Below are 17779 nucleotides of genomic sequence, written 5' to 3'. Positions count from 1 at the left end.
TTATTACTGTTTTGCTTTGGAAAAGGCAGGAGCAAAACCAAAGCTCTTTTCTAAGCAAATTAACCCACTGTTTTTGTGTACACTGTCTTCACAGATTTTCAATAGCTTTCATGAGCTGTGTGCATTAGCTCTGACTATGCCTTCCTGCCTCTGCCTGTACATGTAATGACAGCCAGCCTGAGTGGCTATTACAGTTATCTCACTTTCTGGAGAGGATGGGAGGTAATGATATGTTGCAATATGTGCAATGGGGTATTATAGCTAAATACTCTTTGGAGTGACTGATGAACTCTTCTGCAGTATGCCTGTGATGACAACTGGAGGGGTAGTTATCCTTCTGTGCCTCCTGAATCTCCTGCTCCTGATGTGAAGCTGGAGCTGAAAGGTGTGGGCTGGATGGGGGTGGAGGAGGAGTTGGCGGGGAGCCAGCAGAGAGCAGAGAGCACCTTTGCATGGCTGTGGAAACAGAGCTGTGTGTAACAGACCCAATGCACAGGTGGGCTCAGACATGGGATAATGTGACTGACTATAACCATCAGCAGAACATTTCTGACCACTCCATTAAAATCCAAGTCCATTAAGAGATTCTTCAAATAATCCAAGGACAGGCCCTGATGCTGATAAACAGAGTGCTGCCCATGGCCATGGTAACAGCTCTGTGGTCTCAAAGCCACTCAGCTTCCCTGCCTCGGGTTCTTATCTGTGAGATACCATCCTCAGTGATGCAGGCAGGGTGAAAAAGTCAGATCCTGCAAGGAAAAATTACCTAAGCAAAGGCTGTATGGATCACAGCTGGACTTGAGGAGCTTAAAGGTCCTTCCCAACCTAAACAATTCTATCATTCCCTGTCTCTCACTCACAATTTGTATTTAACCAGTAGTCATTGGTAGCAGGTCTGTTATCTCAGCCTCCTCCCAGTCCGACTTGCTGTACCCTAAATTAATGATTTTAAGTCCATCATAAATATTATCAATGATTTTTGAGACTTCTGAAATGTCATGCTGATACTTCCCCCATTTAGTGGGAGCAGTCTCACTGCTTCCAGTCGCTTCTGAGAATCTCAATTTTTATGTTGTGTGGGAAATTAAAAATGGTTCCATTTCCTTCATGCAACTGGGATGCTACATTCAAAGATTTATCACTTCCAAATCAAATGGCATTTTATGATTACTGGTTTTTTATTACTTAATGGGACATTTTCCCATTCAGGTTACTATTCCCAAAGTATCCTGGAAAATGGCAAAAACTCAAGGGCAGCTTTTTTAGCTGAACTGGGCAATAGGAGTCCTTGGTATCTGTCTGCAAAGTGTCAATCACCTTTAAATCCCAACCTCACTTACGACAGTTCTCCTTGAGTAAGTGACAAGGCCAGTCTGGCAAAATGAAATTTTTCAGTAATACATTGACAAACTCAGAACCACAGAGCACCAAATTCCCCCTCAGTCTGGATTTGAATGCATAAATAAATCAGGCTCTTGCATTTATTTCTGCTAGAAGATTGTATTATTCCTTTCTGCAATTATGGAAAAATGCAGAGCACAGGCAAGATTTAGTGTCTGAGTTTTTGCTGCAAGACTTATGTCGGTAGAAAGGCATTTGTGCTCTTGGGAATCAAAGTGAGATTCACCCATTTGTGGCAGGTGTTTTAAGCACTCAGCCTAACAATCTACCCACGCATGGCACTACAGCAATTCAATGACTAAATTAAATCTCTGAATATTAAATTAATGATGGAAATCTAAAATATTAATATATTCTAATTGAATATTCTCCGATAAATTATCTAGGCATTCTCAGCAATTTGATTTTACTTTCATTTCTTAAGGAACTTTCAGCTGCATAAATACAGCTATTAAAGCAATTCAAAAAGGGAACATTTTCTGCTCAGACAAGAGAACTCTAAACACAAAGAATCTAAAAATTTCTTTCATATGATTGATTAAATCATAGAGCCCAAGACAGCTGAATCATTAAATGACTGCTTTCCTTCAGTCCCTCTGGCTTTAGCAAGGACAATATAAATTCCCTATGGGTCTGAATACAAGGAAATACAATATGTATAATTACAGTATAGGCTTGAATGCTGTTGTAAGAGAATTTTAAATGGAGCATTTATGCTGTAGCTGCACTTTTCAATCCGTAATGCTGGATGTGTGTGTGCATGGAAAGCCCATAAAGCACTGGGCATCTGCTTCCTTCAACCCAGATTCCCAAATGGCACACACTGGGGTAGCCCCACCAGCTCTGGCACAGATTTACATCAGGATCTGCCCTTCTCTTCCAGTGAGTGCTGAAAAATGAGAATGGCACCATCAGGGATGTCCTTTGAGCAGTACATATAGCGTGGAATATGTTCAGGAACTCGCTTCAGACTGTAGGCTTTGAAGGAATTTCAAATGGACACATCAAGGGAGTAGCACTGTGTCACATTTCACTTTGTCCATTCATTCTGTGAGTCATGTGTGAGTCCTGGTTTGGTAACACACACACAGAGGGGAGATCAATGGCAAATTTGACCAGACCCAAGACCACAGCAAGATGAACAAAAAAATGACCAATCTTCCTGCTCATCTTTCCCTCCTTGGTGCCAGGTTGGTTAGTGGTGTGAAATTGCAGTTGAATCACATGCTTGGAGCATCTTTCACAGAAAGGCTGTGACTCTCCAGAGCACCACAACCTCCACAATGTCCCATTTCCTCTCCACCCTCTGGGCTTGCTCCTTATCCTGTTCTGAGTGTTACAATAAAGACCAAATCCCCTCATTTCTGAATTTCAGCTGATGATGCTCACAGGGCATTACAAAGGTGAGATGCTCTGAGAGCCAGAACTAGCAAATATTTTTTCTTTGAGTGTGTGTGTGGCTGGTAAGGAAAAGAAACAGCTGTTTCTGTGGAGAACAAGGAAGATCTAGGTCTATTTGTAATCAATGCTGTCTGCATCTCTCTCAGGAAAAGTAAGGTCTGATGTCCTTTGGGAAGCATTTGCAAGGCCTTTTCTCAACAAACCTTCTCTCACCACAGACAGATGCCATCTGTCTTGCAGCTGGGAGCTAATGGATTCTGCACTGCCAATTTCACAGCAGTGAGCAACGCTGTGATAGAGGAGGCAAGAGGGATTTCCTACAATAAAACTATTTAAAACAGAGCAAAGGCACACGCTGGAACAGCCATGAGGAGCAAAGGAGATGGCAGCACTGAGGGCTGATGGTCCAAGCTGGCAGGGGTTTCACAGCTCAGTGTGCCTTGTGTGTCTCCAGCACCAGGATTTCAGATTTTGGGAGAGCTGTCTCACCCAATTCCTGAGCCAGGGTGGGCTGGGGCTCACAAACAGGCTGAGCTGGAAAGCGTGCTATCAACTTTTTTCACATTAAATATTCAATGTCACAGGATAGTTTAAGATGTGCTAAACCACCACAGGGTTTGCAGTGTGTCAAGAGGAGCTCTCTGCTCCCTTAACGTGCCCTGTGCTGCTGGAAACCCGACCCAACAACGACACCTCTGCTAAGCAACAACACAAGAGTCTTCAGGTCTATTATATTCTGCCAACTTTCCAAGCCACTTCAGGACTTTCTGATTAAATTTACATAAAATTCATCCTTCCCTCTTACTCCCTGTTACACACATCAGGTTATTTCCAGTGTTCTTGTGGCTGAGATCACCAGCACTCAGACATGGGAGCCCATGCTGTGCCTGCAGCATGCAATCAAGGCAGCTTGTGAGACAGAGCACCAAGATCCTGCCTTGGTCATCCTCAGGGGATTTTCATGCTGCTGTAATGAGAATGAACAAGTTGTTTATCATAAGAGATCTAACAGGAAAATAACAAAATTTTCAGTTTTATGCTTAATAAAGGTAAGCCAGAAAAATGAGGGTCTATGAAGTGCAGGATGGGAGGCTCTGAAAGCTCTGCAAAGGTCCTGGAGATGAACTGAAAGCCTGGAGCCCTCACAAAGGAGAACACATTTGCAGTGGCTGACAGAGGAGCCCATTATCTAAGCATGTCAAAGATGACCAAAGGCCAGCTCTGCACAAGAACTGTTGTTTTAAAATTAATTATTTTCATGCAGTCCATTGAGATGGACCAAGACTTGCCTTGAAAACTGAGTCAAGATTCCCATTAGAAGCAGCTGGAGACTGGCTTGTGGATCCAAAACTGAGATTCTTTTTGAAGTTCAAAAGAGGATGAAATACAAGATAAGCTAATAGATAATTAGATAATAGATAATTAAGAATTAGCTACGCGTGTAGCTAAAAAGGATGAGTCAGTGAGAAAATAGACAGAGCTCAGCAAGGGTGCAACTATTTAATATATTATCTTAGCTGATCAGTGTGCCTGCATGAGTCATTTGCTTGGAGAAGGAGGGGGATTTCATATTGTTTTTTGTATTTTTAATAGGCATTTTTATGGACTTCAGTTATAATAATGAGAGTACCTGACAATTAGTAATGAAATTAGCTTCACAACAGTGAAATATTTCACAGCATGCACAATATTATTCCTAGTACAAAGGTGGAAGTGAAGCAGAAGGAAATTAAACTCAAGATTTTCATAAATGTTTCCAAAATAAATAAGCATATATCAATAAATTTTGATAACTGTTTTCTCAGCTCAAAGACAAAAGCAGAATTTGCAAAACATTTTTGTACACTAACAAAATTTTTTTAGCTTATAAATGTCAGATGTTAATTTAAACTCTTCAAAGAGTAAGTAAATCTTTTCAGCAGCCAAAATTAATTAGAAATTCCTATTATTATTTTTTCAGCTATTATTTTTCTGAAACACATTTCCTAGTTAGTGTGGTTGATGTATATGAGCAGACACAGATATTCCACAGAAAGAAAAAACCCTGTAATTAACAGAAGGGTTTTTTTGGCAGGGATAATGTTCCTTTTTTCTTTTTTTTCTCTAAAAACTTTTTCATTTAACATATTTTATCAGAATGAAATGGTTTAATGAGCAGAGAATTACAGTTGATCCCAGCTGAACCAGACAGGGCTGCCTTTCGAGGTATGTGGCTCCCATCAAGCTGCATTCACCTTTGCTATGATTTAAACTTCATTCAGGCACAGCCTTGCTAAAAATACTGACAAGTAACTAATCAACTTCCATAAAATGGAATTTTTACCTTCACAATAGGAAGCAGGAGTAGGAGGGAACCTGAAAGATTTGCCTATGCATTTCAAATTAGTCTGACCTATAAAAACGCAAACAGCAAGTGGTTCTATGAAAATGTACTTCTGGTAGGGCTTTCTGGTTTTTTAGTGATGAGATTTTTCATGCCATTCCTTCCTCCCCTTGGAGGAAGCCAGAACCAAAGACAGCACTGTGGAGGGACTGGTTTTCATTAGTTATATCTACAAAATGCAAGCTCAGGCTGGTCTTTCTGGACCAAAAAAAGTTCAGTGTCCAAGAACCAGTGGTAGGTTTGAATGTTTTATATAAAACAGCAGAGAAAATGGTGACAGACCTGCTTCTGTACAAATGAGAGCTGAGCTGCAACTTCACATGTGCACTTCTGGTTCCAGTTTGTGAGCAGATGGACACAAAAATATTCAGTGCCCACTGAGCAAAAGCATGGGAAATCAGATCAAAACTCTCACCTAGATCTAGGAGACAGCAAAACGCTCCAGGGCAATCTGAAGATTATGTGGATGGAAATAATCACATAGTGCTGGTCTTTGAAGATGTTGATTTGTCCTATTCTGGATAATTAAAGAGCAAAGTCTCACAGAGGGAGCTGTAACTCCTGATAGGAACCACCCAAGCTTCACATTCAGGGCTGGCAAAAGGGCCAGATGCTGCAGAGGAGCAGAAACTCAACCCAAGCCTGAAACATCAGGGGTCTCACGCTTAATCAAGTCGCACTCTTTGTATGATCTTCCCTGTCATTATGATGCTTTCTGTATGTCAGGTGAAGAGGAAAACAGCCATGTAAGCCAGTTTGTTTTTTTTTAATTTCCCACCCCATTTTCACTTCATTTTCAGTGTTTCCTCTAGCATCTGTATTTGAAAACTGCAATGGAATAGATTACTAAAAATCTGGGAGTTCTGTATTTCTATAAGCCAGGTTATCTTTCCAAGGTTACCGGTAGTCTAAGTGCTGAATATCAATTCCTCAGTACCTATATAAAATTTATTATTTGTCATTTCCATTAATATTAGAATTTTGCATAGTAGAGTCCTTCTGTTTCATCTCCAGACTGTAGGGTAAAAAGTGCCACAGAGATTTCAATCCTTATAAATCAACAAATTTGCCATGGTAAGCTGGTGCCAAGTTGTCCTCTTGCTGTCTAGTCAAAACTCAAAAGAAATCGATAGGGAATGGAAGAGAGCACAAGTTCATTTAGCAAGTACTCCCCTTTATTTTTCACAGGTATTCAGGATTTAATCTAAATTATTAATTTAGAAAAGCATTTTTGACACATCAGGTTATTTTCCTCTTCAGACATTTCTTCAGCTCAGTAGGACAGCACATTAATGGGTCACTCTGTACCCTGCACTGCTGACCACACAAAGACTCTCTGGCTTTCCTCCCTGGTTTTTCAGGACAGACATACGAATATTTGCCACTTGGTACTTCTTAGTCCTTATTGCACTCCCTAACTGCACAGAGAAATGACTTCAACAATTCAAGTTTATCCAATCCCTGGCTGAATTGGGAACATGCCCCTTCATCCCAGACAGAGAAACGGGTAATGATGCAACTCATGTGAATCCAGGCACTGCTTAAAAAGGACTAAATGAACTTCCTGAGAAGGGATGCCAATGACAAACCACTGCTACTTGAAATAACTTTTGAATTTTTATATTGTTGCCATTTTCTTCCAAGGGAAGAGCTAGCTGCAAATGTCTGCCAAGGAGTTTTACTTATTATTTTTTCTTTTTACAGCTAATCAATTGACTGCTCCAAAAACCCAAAACCAGCACCCACAAGAGGAACAGCAACACGTGTTTGTATTTCGCTAATACTCATCAACAGCAACAATAAACCAACCAAATGTCTCTGTAAAAACACTCCTTTTCCCTTCCTTTTCTTTTCCTGTCATCCCGTAATCATCACAGAAAACCACATGGGTAAACTTGATCTAAGAGATTATCCTTGTGAAGAAAGAAAGTAGCAACACAGGGGAGGCTGGCGGATCCATCTGCAGCGGCGGCAGGCAGCCAACCTCCCCCGGGCACCGCGCATCTGCAGCGGCATGGGAGGGAAGGATGCAGCACCCTTGTTGCTGGGTGCCACCCAGCCCAGCTTTTACACCTGCAGCAGCTCTTTGGAAGAGAGCGCGGGCACAGTGCCATGCTGGCAGCAGTGCCAGCGTCTCAGGAGGGACTGGCTGGAAGGAGGCGATTAGGCTGCCGTCAGCTGGGGAGGGAAACTGGGGCGAGGAGCTTTGGAGCGGCATGGAAAGGGCTGCTCCAAAATTCCTGCAGGAGGGAGGGAGAGCAGAGAGCCTGTGCTTTGAGCCAGGCTTCCCACACCTACTGCTTCACAATCACCATTATTATGAGCACTATGACCAGTATTTTGTTGTTGAACTCACCCGGACCAGCTGCTGCGGGAAGGGCCCGCGCGAGTTCTCGGGCACGTTGATGGGAGGGATGACCCAGTCCCGCTTCTGCCGCCGCAGCCCGTTGGCACTCTGGTGCTGCCTCCAGGGCAGCAGGGTGTCACTCTGCTGCTGCACCAGCTCCCCGGGCAGAGCCTTCCTTCCTTTGGGCTGTGTGGGGAACAAGAAAGCACAGACAGTCAGCTCCTTCCTCGCTCCTTAGGACCTGTCCAACAGGGGACAAAGACACAGCGTGTTTACCGGCAGCTCTGCTGCTGCTTCCTTTTCACAGAAACACAGAATCAGAGAATCAGCTAGCTTGGAAAAGACCTTGCAGATCATCAAGTCAAAGCTATGACCTAACACCACCTCATCGACTAAAACATTCACAAATATATGGAGCTGTGACTCCCAAGTCAAGATGCCTCCCGGAATGTATTGTCTTCATTACACCAGCTGCAAGGAGATGCAGCAGAGAACTGGAGTAAAGAAGTTGCTGAAAATTTCCCATAAGTGCAATCTACCAGAACAAAAAGAATGGGAGAGGATTCCTTTACAGTCCATGCCATGGGTCCAGCTTTATAATCTGGTATCAAGCATGAGCAGGGCTACAAAAACCTACAGGCTGTGGCTCTGCAAAAGTATTTTGCCACACAAACCCAGCCCCAGCCAGAGGGAGTCAGCCCCTTGGCTGCAAAGGTGCATTAGTTCAGATTTTTAGTGCTTCATAACAAATGATCTTTATATGAGAGCTGGGTTTTGAACACAAATCCCAAAATACACACCCCATGCTGCCTGGGTAGTGTAATACATCTCAGGCACAATAAATTTTCATTATTTGGTGTGACTTTGAGTCTTTCTTTGTGATTTTTTAACTATGGATTCCCTGAATGGAATACTTTGGTGTTGGAAATGTTACAGTGCTATGAATAAAATGGAAATGGTGGGACCATGGTTTTGACTTAGAGAGACTGGCTCACTATTAGAAAATTTATGCCTTATAGAATGGATGAATCAATGAAATGTAGATTTGGGAAGGCTCTTCAGAGGTTATGCAGTCCCAATACTTCAATACTCTGTGGTCTTCTAGGATTCCAGCAATTACTTCTGAAAGTCTGCAGAAAAGATAACTAGCAAGGGCTTTTGTTACCATATGGTGACCTGCACTCCCACCAGAAAATGTTTAAACTTTCATAAATCACAAAGACTGCAAGTCACATTCTTTTCATTTGAGGTAAGATCCAGTGGGAATACTGTTCTCAGAACGTTACAATTTTCAGCTATTTTTCTCCAAAAAAACCCCAAAAAACCCACTCATCCCAAACCCAGTGCCCCAACACACAAGAGCAATGCAGGAAAAGCTATCAAAGCATTTTCTGAGGCTCCTGCCATTTTAAGCCACATTCACTTTTTGTCTTACTCCAAACATGAAAACCCAAACACCCTCCAAGCAGTTATCTGTAGGCACTGATTTCAGTGGGAATCATTGCTTCAGGCCTTCTAGTTTGATGTAAATCCATCTATTAGCACATTTCAATTCCTGACTGGGAGGTAAAGAAACAGGCAGTCACCTCCAGACTGCACAGTATATGAAAACTAAACAGTAAATGAAAGTTAAATGAGATGTGGCTCCAGAGCTGTGTGGACCTTCTCCAGGAAGGCTGGAGACACTGGGAGCTGGGCACAGCAGCAAGGAGCCCATTCTCACAGCTTGGTCATGGCTCTGATCTCTGCTACCTCTGGAGGGCAGACATCCACTGGCTGCAAGGATTGGAAGCGTTTGTGCCAAAATGCAGCTATATTTACTGCAAAACTTAAAAACAAGCCTGTTCCAGAGCTGAATTTTCACAGAACAGACAAATATGGTCTTTTCAGTCACACACAGAGGCCCGTTCCTCAGGTCCTGTCTCACACTCACCATGTGGGTTGTGTTCACCTAAGTGCTTGTTTCCACACCTCCAAAAAAATCACAGCACCATGTTCAATGTTTAGATGCTGCTCTTAGAACGCTTACTGAAGTGGGCAATAAATGAAGAAACAGAATCTTTGTGGTGTGGCAGTGGGAGACTTTCTTGGGATAGTCAGGACAGTGGCAGGCACTGCTGACCTCCTCCTCACCATGGGATCTAATGCTATAGCCAAAAGAGGTTTCATTTAAAAATGATTTTATTGCCAAAAAGGTATCTTTTCTGAACACTGATGAAATCAATCTTATCTAAAGAAGACACCCAGAAATGCATGACAACATGAAATAGGACTATGAGACATGAGCCACAGAATAGTGGATATCCCCAATTTTTTTTTAATTGGCTTGTGATTCCCAAATGGGAATCCTTTGAGAGCAGGTATTTGGATCAGTTTATATAATTGGCAAGTGAGCATGGGGACAGATTATGAAAGGATGGTCAAATAATTTGTGCTCTTCTGAGTTTACACAGTGGAATGAGTCTGAACTAAAGACAGACTTGAGAATTAACACGAGTCCCAGAGCTCCGTGTATACTGAAATAATTAGTGTCAGCTCAGCAAGGCAATACCAGGCTTTTTAGTCTGTATGAAATACTTGCTGGCAGGTGACTAGACAGTGACTAGCTTGCTTGTCACTCTTGATGATGTTTTCCTATATTAGAATAAATCATCAACATGACTCTGAATTTGATATGTAGAATTTCAAAAGCATCTTGCAACAAGAAATTTTTTTCTTTTTTTTTAAACAACAGCTCTTTTTTATCTTCATTTGTTGACAATGCATTCTCTTGACCTTAATTTCTCTGGTGTTGTTTAAATATGTTGTACATGTTTTCTGCTGCTTAAAAGCTGTGAGACAAATGCAGTAACAAAGTCTGGTGAGTATAAATGCCAGAACTATTCAGATCTCTGACTGAAACATCCAGAACATATCTGGAATAACAGTATTGTTATACGGTGAGCCCCAGTGTAGATTGTGTAGATTCTTACAAACTCTCCAGTGTTTTTGAGTTTGTAAGAATCTAAAGTTCAACTCAAAAGCAGAATATGACACCAAATTAAATGAACTCTAAAATACAGCTTCCAATTCTAGTTTTGCTGAGGAACAGTTTTTACTGAGATGACAACTGCTTGTTTTCTCATGGCCTCACTGGCCACATGCTTAACAGAATCTCAGAAACGTTTTCAAAAGATAAAATATTCCTCCACCTTTTGTAGTGCCACCAGAACGCACAAACTGTCCATAGAGTCCTTCACAAAATCAAGTCAAGCACCTCTAGTGCTGCTGCTTTGGGGTGGTTTCCCTCCCATTGTTTTTGTGACTCTCTTATACATGTCACAAAAATGATGGTGTACAGCACCAGGCAATCCATGGAACACGTGCCCAGGGGAAAGTGAAATCCACTCTCCATTCCAAAAATGACACGGTGACATTTATAACTCGTTACAACAGGATCAAACTCTAAACATGGAATATGTGAGCATGGGTTTTGGTAAATACAGAGATAATTACAGGAGGATATAAAATAGTCAGATAATTCAGTAATTATGCCTGTCCATCACTTTAGGATACTGATAAGCTAGAGAAATACGGCTGAGCCAAAACAGATGAAAACCTTCAACATCAAGGGGAAAAAGTAATTACAAAGTATGGGATGAAGAGAAACAACAGGAGAGGAGCCCATGCTGGGATGTAAACTTGTCAGGAGAGTTTGGATTCACTAGGAGCTAATGCCTCAGTATTTGTATTGGGGCAGAATCGTTCAGAGCTTGCTGGTGAAGCTGAGCAGTCCCGTGCTGGCTGTATGATATAAAGCAAGAGTGTGAGCGGGTGTGCATGAGTGTGAGCGAGTGTGCGAGAGTGTGAGTAGTGTGCGAGATGGCAGATGAAGCTTTCAGAAAGCAATGCGAGGTTGGAGGAGATGCAGTCACAATCACAATCCCGATTTTTCACAATCTATAAGGATTGTGAAAAGAACTTTCCTCTCCCAGCCTGCTTCACAGAAGGTGTAAGGGTATCTTGGAGTCCATGTCAGCAGCCTTAGTGGAATCTCCCAGGAGTCATTTCCAGTCCCTTTTCAGTCTAGAATTGCCTTTAAGGATGGCGAACACAACCTGCTGCGTTGGGAAGAGGACACGGAGCTAAATCCCAAAGGGGCTGTCAGACTTCAGAACCCAACACCTTCAGGACACCTCACTCCAAATTAGTGAGGCTGCTTCAACTAACTCCATTTACACCACAGAGCTGAGAGCTCAGGGACGTTCCCTGTCTGCACCTGGCACTGGGAATAAAGGGTAAGTTGGAAAAGCCATTTAGCGAGCATAATCTCCTGTCAGTGCTGGTCTGTGGCTCGCCAGCCTTTCATTTACTGGGAGACTCAGACTAAACCCAACCTCTACTCGTGAAAGAAGTCAAAAAATAATCCCCCGACAGAACAAGACACGCGGGATGCCAGCAGCCCCTCCAGCCCCATCCTGCCCGCGACAAGAAGGCCACGAGGCACTCACTTTTCACTAGCCCACGAGAAGCAGTGAGTGTGAAGGAACACCAGCTCCCACCTTCCGCTACACTTAGCAGTAGCCGGCCTCGCCAGCTGGCTTGTCTCCCCTCCCAGCCAACCTGCCTTTGATATCCGTCAGCCTCTGGCTACGGAGACATCTGGAAGTTATTATCCAGCAGAGCGTATCACAAACCCATTTACATAATATAATATCATATTTTGTGTTCCTGCTTAGCTGAACATTTTGGATCACTCCAATGTTTGGGTAAATAAGCCGCCATTCCCTGCATATAAATAACAAGTCTTAGGGTGCGTTTGTTGGAGATTAATAATTTCATAGGGCTCAACCCGAAAAATGAAATGTTTCAGCACTAAAATATATTATGCTTGCATCTGCAATAAAAAGTACCTGCAATTGGAGGAAGGGAAATAAGGCCTTTATTTTCAAGGTATCAAAATGATTCATGATTTAACCTGTTTTATTTATATGCCAGCCTTGTTATTTTCATAGGATCTTTAACACTTCACACCAGATATTTTTCAGAAAAGAAATACCTGGGTTGCTTTGCTTCTAGTGTCACTCACAGGGTTTAACTGAGGCAACATGTTTTTAATATATTTTTGTCAATACAAGGGGATACAAAGTCCACCTTTAGTCCATTGCTCAAACAATATTTCCCTTCATCTCCTATATCAATATACATTTTGAAAACTGCTACCATTTTCTACCAGGGAAAAAAAAAAGAATCTATTAAAAAATATTTAATCTGAAGCATTTTTGCTTGTTTCCATGGTAGCTGCAGAAAGGACAGGAGAAAATTATATTTACCAAACAGAAAATAAGACAATGAAAATAGAGCTTAGTTCTTTAACAAAGGGAACATGAGAGCACTGCAAAATAAACATTTGCATGAATTCTGTTCTAAGGAAACAACATTTTGCTGACATCAGGGACGGCAGTGGAGGATGAATGAACCCTTTTTTCCCAAAATGCACCATTTCTCCAGTTTTTGATCTTTCAGTATAGAGAGATATTCCATTTTGTGTTCTCATACAGCAGAATGAAAGGGTTGCAGAACAAACAGCAAATTTATTTATTTTACGGTAATTGATTCCTTTTTTATTTAGGTCATTGCTGAATTTGCTGAAGTTGGAGACAGGAAAAAAAAAGTAGTTTTAAAAAGATCAGACTTTTTATTTTAGACTTTAATTTATTATACTTGTGCTATGTGCAGCTATTATTTAGGAACTGCACAGGTAAGGAATCCATAATCTGTTTTTCTCCTTATCCACCCTCTAGAACTCTGAGATGACTGTCTGTATTAGCTTTATTTACTAATAGTTGTAAGCTGTGGTAAATTTAATCAAAGATAGCTGCATGTCACATCCCATTACCATCACAGCATAAATTGCCATTCATGAATGATTTGTGTCAAAGAGCTCTGAAAACTATTGTTTTAGCAGCAAGATGTTCCAACATCCACAGCTCTTCAGCAGGGGCATTAAATTAATGTGTTTGCAGAGAAGCCACTAATTGACAATGAGATGGGATTTTGGCAGTACACTTCCACTTTAAAGATAATGAACAGTGTCCAAATACAGAGAAGAACCCCCTCTGCTCCTAAAACTATACTAATAATTTCTGGTATAAACAGGAATAGAGGGAACCAATCCTGACAGGATATTTCCAGTACCCAAGCAAGCTGTTTGATCATCACGACTTCCAAAAGCAAACAGTGGAATTGCAGCGTTTGTGACCTTTATCAAATCTGGCTACGTACAATCAGGAATGTTATGTTTGGTTAGGAACTCATTAAACAAAATTACCTCTCCATTTATAGAAACCATACAAGTACAGTATAAAACATTTTAATTAAATCAGCTAGTTAAGCAAAAATTCATTACTTTTTGTTTTTATCAGCTAGCAGTGGGGCTGCATAGAGCAGTTCGCATTAGAGTCAATTAGTAAGAAAAATTGTCAGATTTGGCAAGTGCACGAGCTTCCAGAACACATCAGCTGACAGGGAAGAAAAAGTTTGACTAAAAGCTAACCAAGTTACTGCCCTCAGAGGAGGAGAATGAGCCACGAAACGCACACAAATGCATCAGCCATGCCAAAACCCCTCGTTCCTGAGGAGTCAGTGTCAAAGCTCTACATGCCCTGTTCCTTGAGAGCTGAAAAATGAGGCATGAATGCAAATTTAAGGTTGTTAGGTATCTGGCTGGCTTTGCAGGCGTTGGAAAACTTTACCCGATAGAAGTACTAAAATGTGATCAGAGTGACCGAGAAGTCAAAATGCTCCTTGGTGTTGCAGGGGTGCAAAGCAATAAAAAAGCTGAAGAATAGTACGAGGTAAAACCAGGGTATTTTTAAATAGGGAGAACACGAGAGACTGGCTTGTGAGTGAGCAGGAGAAGATCCTTTCCTTGCAAAAGGTGCAGCAGGGCCCGTTGTGGGTTACTGTAATTAAATGCTGAGTTAGGTCTGGACTCCAGAGAAAAGAGATGCACCAGCTCTGGGCATGTGGTTATCACAGAAGGTGATACCCATGTGGCTACCATACCACAGAAGATTCTTATTTAAAAAAACTCAAATACATGTTAATCTCTTTGATCAGAAAACCTAACAGGGTTGGTGAGGTCCCCATGGACACAGGCTGCAGCTAACACCCCTGGGGCAGAATGGGGCTTTCTGGGTGCCTGCTGACCAGGCTGGGACAGGAGATGCTGATTTCCCAGTATAATTTAATTGAAGTCAGCAATCTCCTGAGCTCACCCACACTTTGTGTTGGGTAAGTTATCACCAATTGCAGCTGAAATGCAGTCAGCAGAGCACTTCAATGGGCTGTGCTTTAGTGCTGCAGCGAGGACGGGCGCGGGCAGCGCGCTCGCGTCGTTACTGAGCAGACACAAAATCACAAAATGCCCACAGGATCTCTAAGGGATGGGAGTGCCAGCAGGGAAGGAGAGGCAGAGCTGTGCTCACACTTATTCTGTGGTACCACACGGATGATTAGAGGCACCTCCTGGCCAGTGCACTCTCTCAAGGTTTTGAATGATCTTCCTCTCCCATTCTCTGGAAGAATCACATACCAAAGCAGGTACCTTAGAAATCTGTCTGCCTTTGGTGGAATCTTTTATGGCTCCCACAGGTTTCCAGCATCTGTAATACTTTTCTTACCATTGTCAGGCTTTGAATATTGCAAGAGCTGTCAATGGGCAGAAGATGACATCACCCCCAAAGCACAGCTCTGGATGTACTTCTCCTCCTCATTTTATGGCTTGAACATCTTATCCCAACAGGAAAAGTTCTGATGAGGTTGTTTCCTTGCAAAGCTCCCCACATCAACTTGACCTTTTCACACTCCCTTTGTAAGAACTAATCTCACAGTGCTTCCCAGGTAGGATTGTTTAAGAAACATCTAAATTACTGTTGTACTCTACCTTCTAGTGTTTACCAAGAGACACTTCTATCTTCAAGTTAATGTCATTCTCATAATTGGGAGAAGCCATACACAATGGCTTCAGAAGTACAAGCACTTCTCAAGAGTAGGGCTATTAAATCACAAAATACTCATACTTGTTATGTACTGCATATTAGGAATAAAGGGGGTAGATCTTGCCACATACTATACAGTGAAAACCTCTATTGCAGCTTGGAATTACCTCTCTCATCCTGCACCTGATCTTGAAGAAAATGTATGAAAAATCTGGGCTAGCAATCTGAGCTCTTCCACCCCAATAAAATTTCTAAAAAATAATTGAAAACATGGCTCCAAAACACAATTCTTTTGCTTCTAAAACTCAGACTATTACAAGTGCTCTTCATCACAGAAAGAAGTGGGAGCAAGTCTACCCCTTAAAAGCCTGTGAAAAATTGTAATCTCATTTTACTTCTTTAAAGCCATGAGGTTCAAAAGATACATGAATTAAAATAATCATAATGAATTAAATGTAACAATACTCCTCCTCTTCATAATGTTTGCAAGTAAAAAGATCACAAGAGATTTAAAAGATCACAGGCGCTGCTGCTACTTTAGCACAAAGTAAAGTAATTCAGTCTGGTACTTCTCCTCAGTGCTAGTGTGAGAATTTGCCCTTTCAAGTTATCCTTTGGTTATTTCAAGAGGCTCTTGAGAAAAGACTGCTCTTCTTTTTTTTATCCTCCAATTCCAGAGTGCACCTAAGAAATGCTCAAATTTGACCGTGAGGACACGTTCAATTTACCTCAATTTGCAAGATCAAATTTAAACCTGAGTTTAAATGCTTTGCTGGGTGGGAACAGTGCTTGAAATCCCAATCCTTGAGGTCCTCAGGCCACTCTGCCCTGCTGGACACCCATCCCTGGCACTCCTCCAGCTGGACACGCCAGAGGGTCACTGCCTCACCCAAAAATCCAGGACCTGATCTCCAGAGGCTGGGAGGAACCAAAATTGAGCTTGCATCTACCAATGTGTCTCAGCTTGGGCTAAAGGAAAGATCCTGGACACTCAGAGCCCCTACAACCAGTTTATTTTAATGGACGTGCCTGTATGAAGCAATTTTTGTCTGCACTCAAAGTCATGTTTACAAGCAGCTGTCATCAGATTATCACAGCAAGGAAGGTATTTTTAGGATATCCAGTCCAAAATATTTTTTTTTTGAAGTGGCAGTCAGACTTGAGCAGTTACCAACAAAGAACATGAAATGGGAGGTCAAAAGCTTTGATCTGGCAAGGGCAAGGAACACATCACAGGGAGGAGCACGCAGCAGTCCACGGGGTTTGTTTCATCAGGAAAAACTTATTTCCGTGCAGGCAGTTCAATCCTTAGGACTTCTTTTTGTTTGAAGGAAGACACATCTAGAGTGAATTTCACTTACAGATGCTCTTTTGAGCACGGCTTTGAGCCTGACCCTCGGTATGATGCTGACTGCTTAAGAACTAAATGCAGCAAGTGCAGTGCTTGGAAACTTCCCGTAGTGGGCTGATTTTCCAAGGCAATGAGCACCTGTGTGTCACACCTCATCCTGGCTGCAGCACCAGGCCACGGCATGCAGCACACCTGAGAACCAGGCCAGGCAGGTTCACGTGTTGTCACAACCACCACTCTCTCCTCCTGCAATGGTTACATGTGAGACGCTCAAATTCACCCAAGCACGAGGTCAGGCAAGTTCAGCAGATGCATCTTCATTAGACTTGCACAATTATCATGAGCAGTCTCACTGGTAACAATTATGTGATACTAATTTATTAGTCGTCTTCTTTCTTATCTTTTCCACTGATCTGATTTGTTAAAACCCCAAACAATGTCTCACAAGTTATCTGAAGGAAACAGAAATCTCTGCATGTACCCTGCCTGACAGATAAATCCAGGTCTTGCTTGACTGATGAGATACAGAAATAAAAACTATTCCAACTGCCATTTTGCTGTATTTAGTTACTGCCTTGGATCCCCCACAGAGGTAGTGAAAGAGGACAGTGCCTCTGTAATGACCCAGTACTCAAAATATGCACCAGTATCATCAGAAAAAGGCAGGATGACAACTAAAACCTCGTTTTTTCCAGCCCTTCTCTAGTGATAAAACAGTTTGATGGGGCAAACTCCCCTCACCCTGATGCCACAGGTAACACCTCACCCCAGAGCAGGGAAAAGAAGGAAGGAACAAAGTGAACGCATTTTGTCTCATTTCCTCCAGGTGCACCTGCCCAGCAGTGAGACTGGAGTCACTGGAAGCACAGATCCCACTTAAACTCTGATTTTCCCCCTTCAAGGGAGGGCTCCCA

General features: G+C 42.1%; 1 protein-coding gene across 1 annotated transcript in view; it reads right to left on the bottom strand.

The window, feature by feature from the left end:
- CDH4 (cadherin 4) overlaps nucleotides 1–17779 on the bottom strand; it is a 417132-nt gene that overhangs the window by 145485 nt on the left and 253868 nt on the right. The window contains exon 4 of the mRNA XM_059480662.1: nucleotides 7542–7718. Coding sequence (XP_059336645.1) covers nucleotides 7542–7718 — 177 coding nt within the window. The remainder of the gene's footprint in view (nucleotides 1–7541; nucleotides 7719–17779) is intronic.

The sequence above is a fragment of the Ammospiza nelsoni genome, chromosome 12 (assembly GCF_027579445.1).
Source record: "Ammospiza nelsoni isolate bAmmNel1 chromosome 12, bAmmNel1.pri, whole genome shotgun sequence".
NCBI lineage: Eukaryota > Metazoa > Chordata > Aves > Passeriformes > Passerellidae > Ammospiza > Ammospiza nelsoni.
Note: the sequence above shows the minus strand (reverse complement) of the source record. Positions and strands in the feature narration are given on the sequence as shown.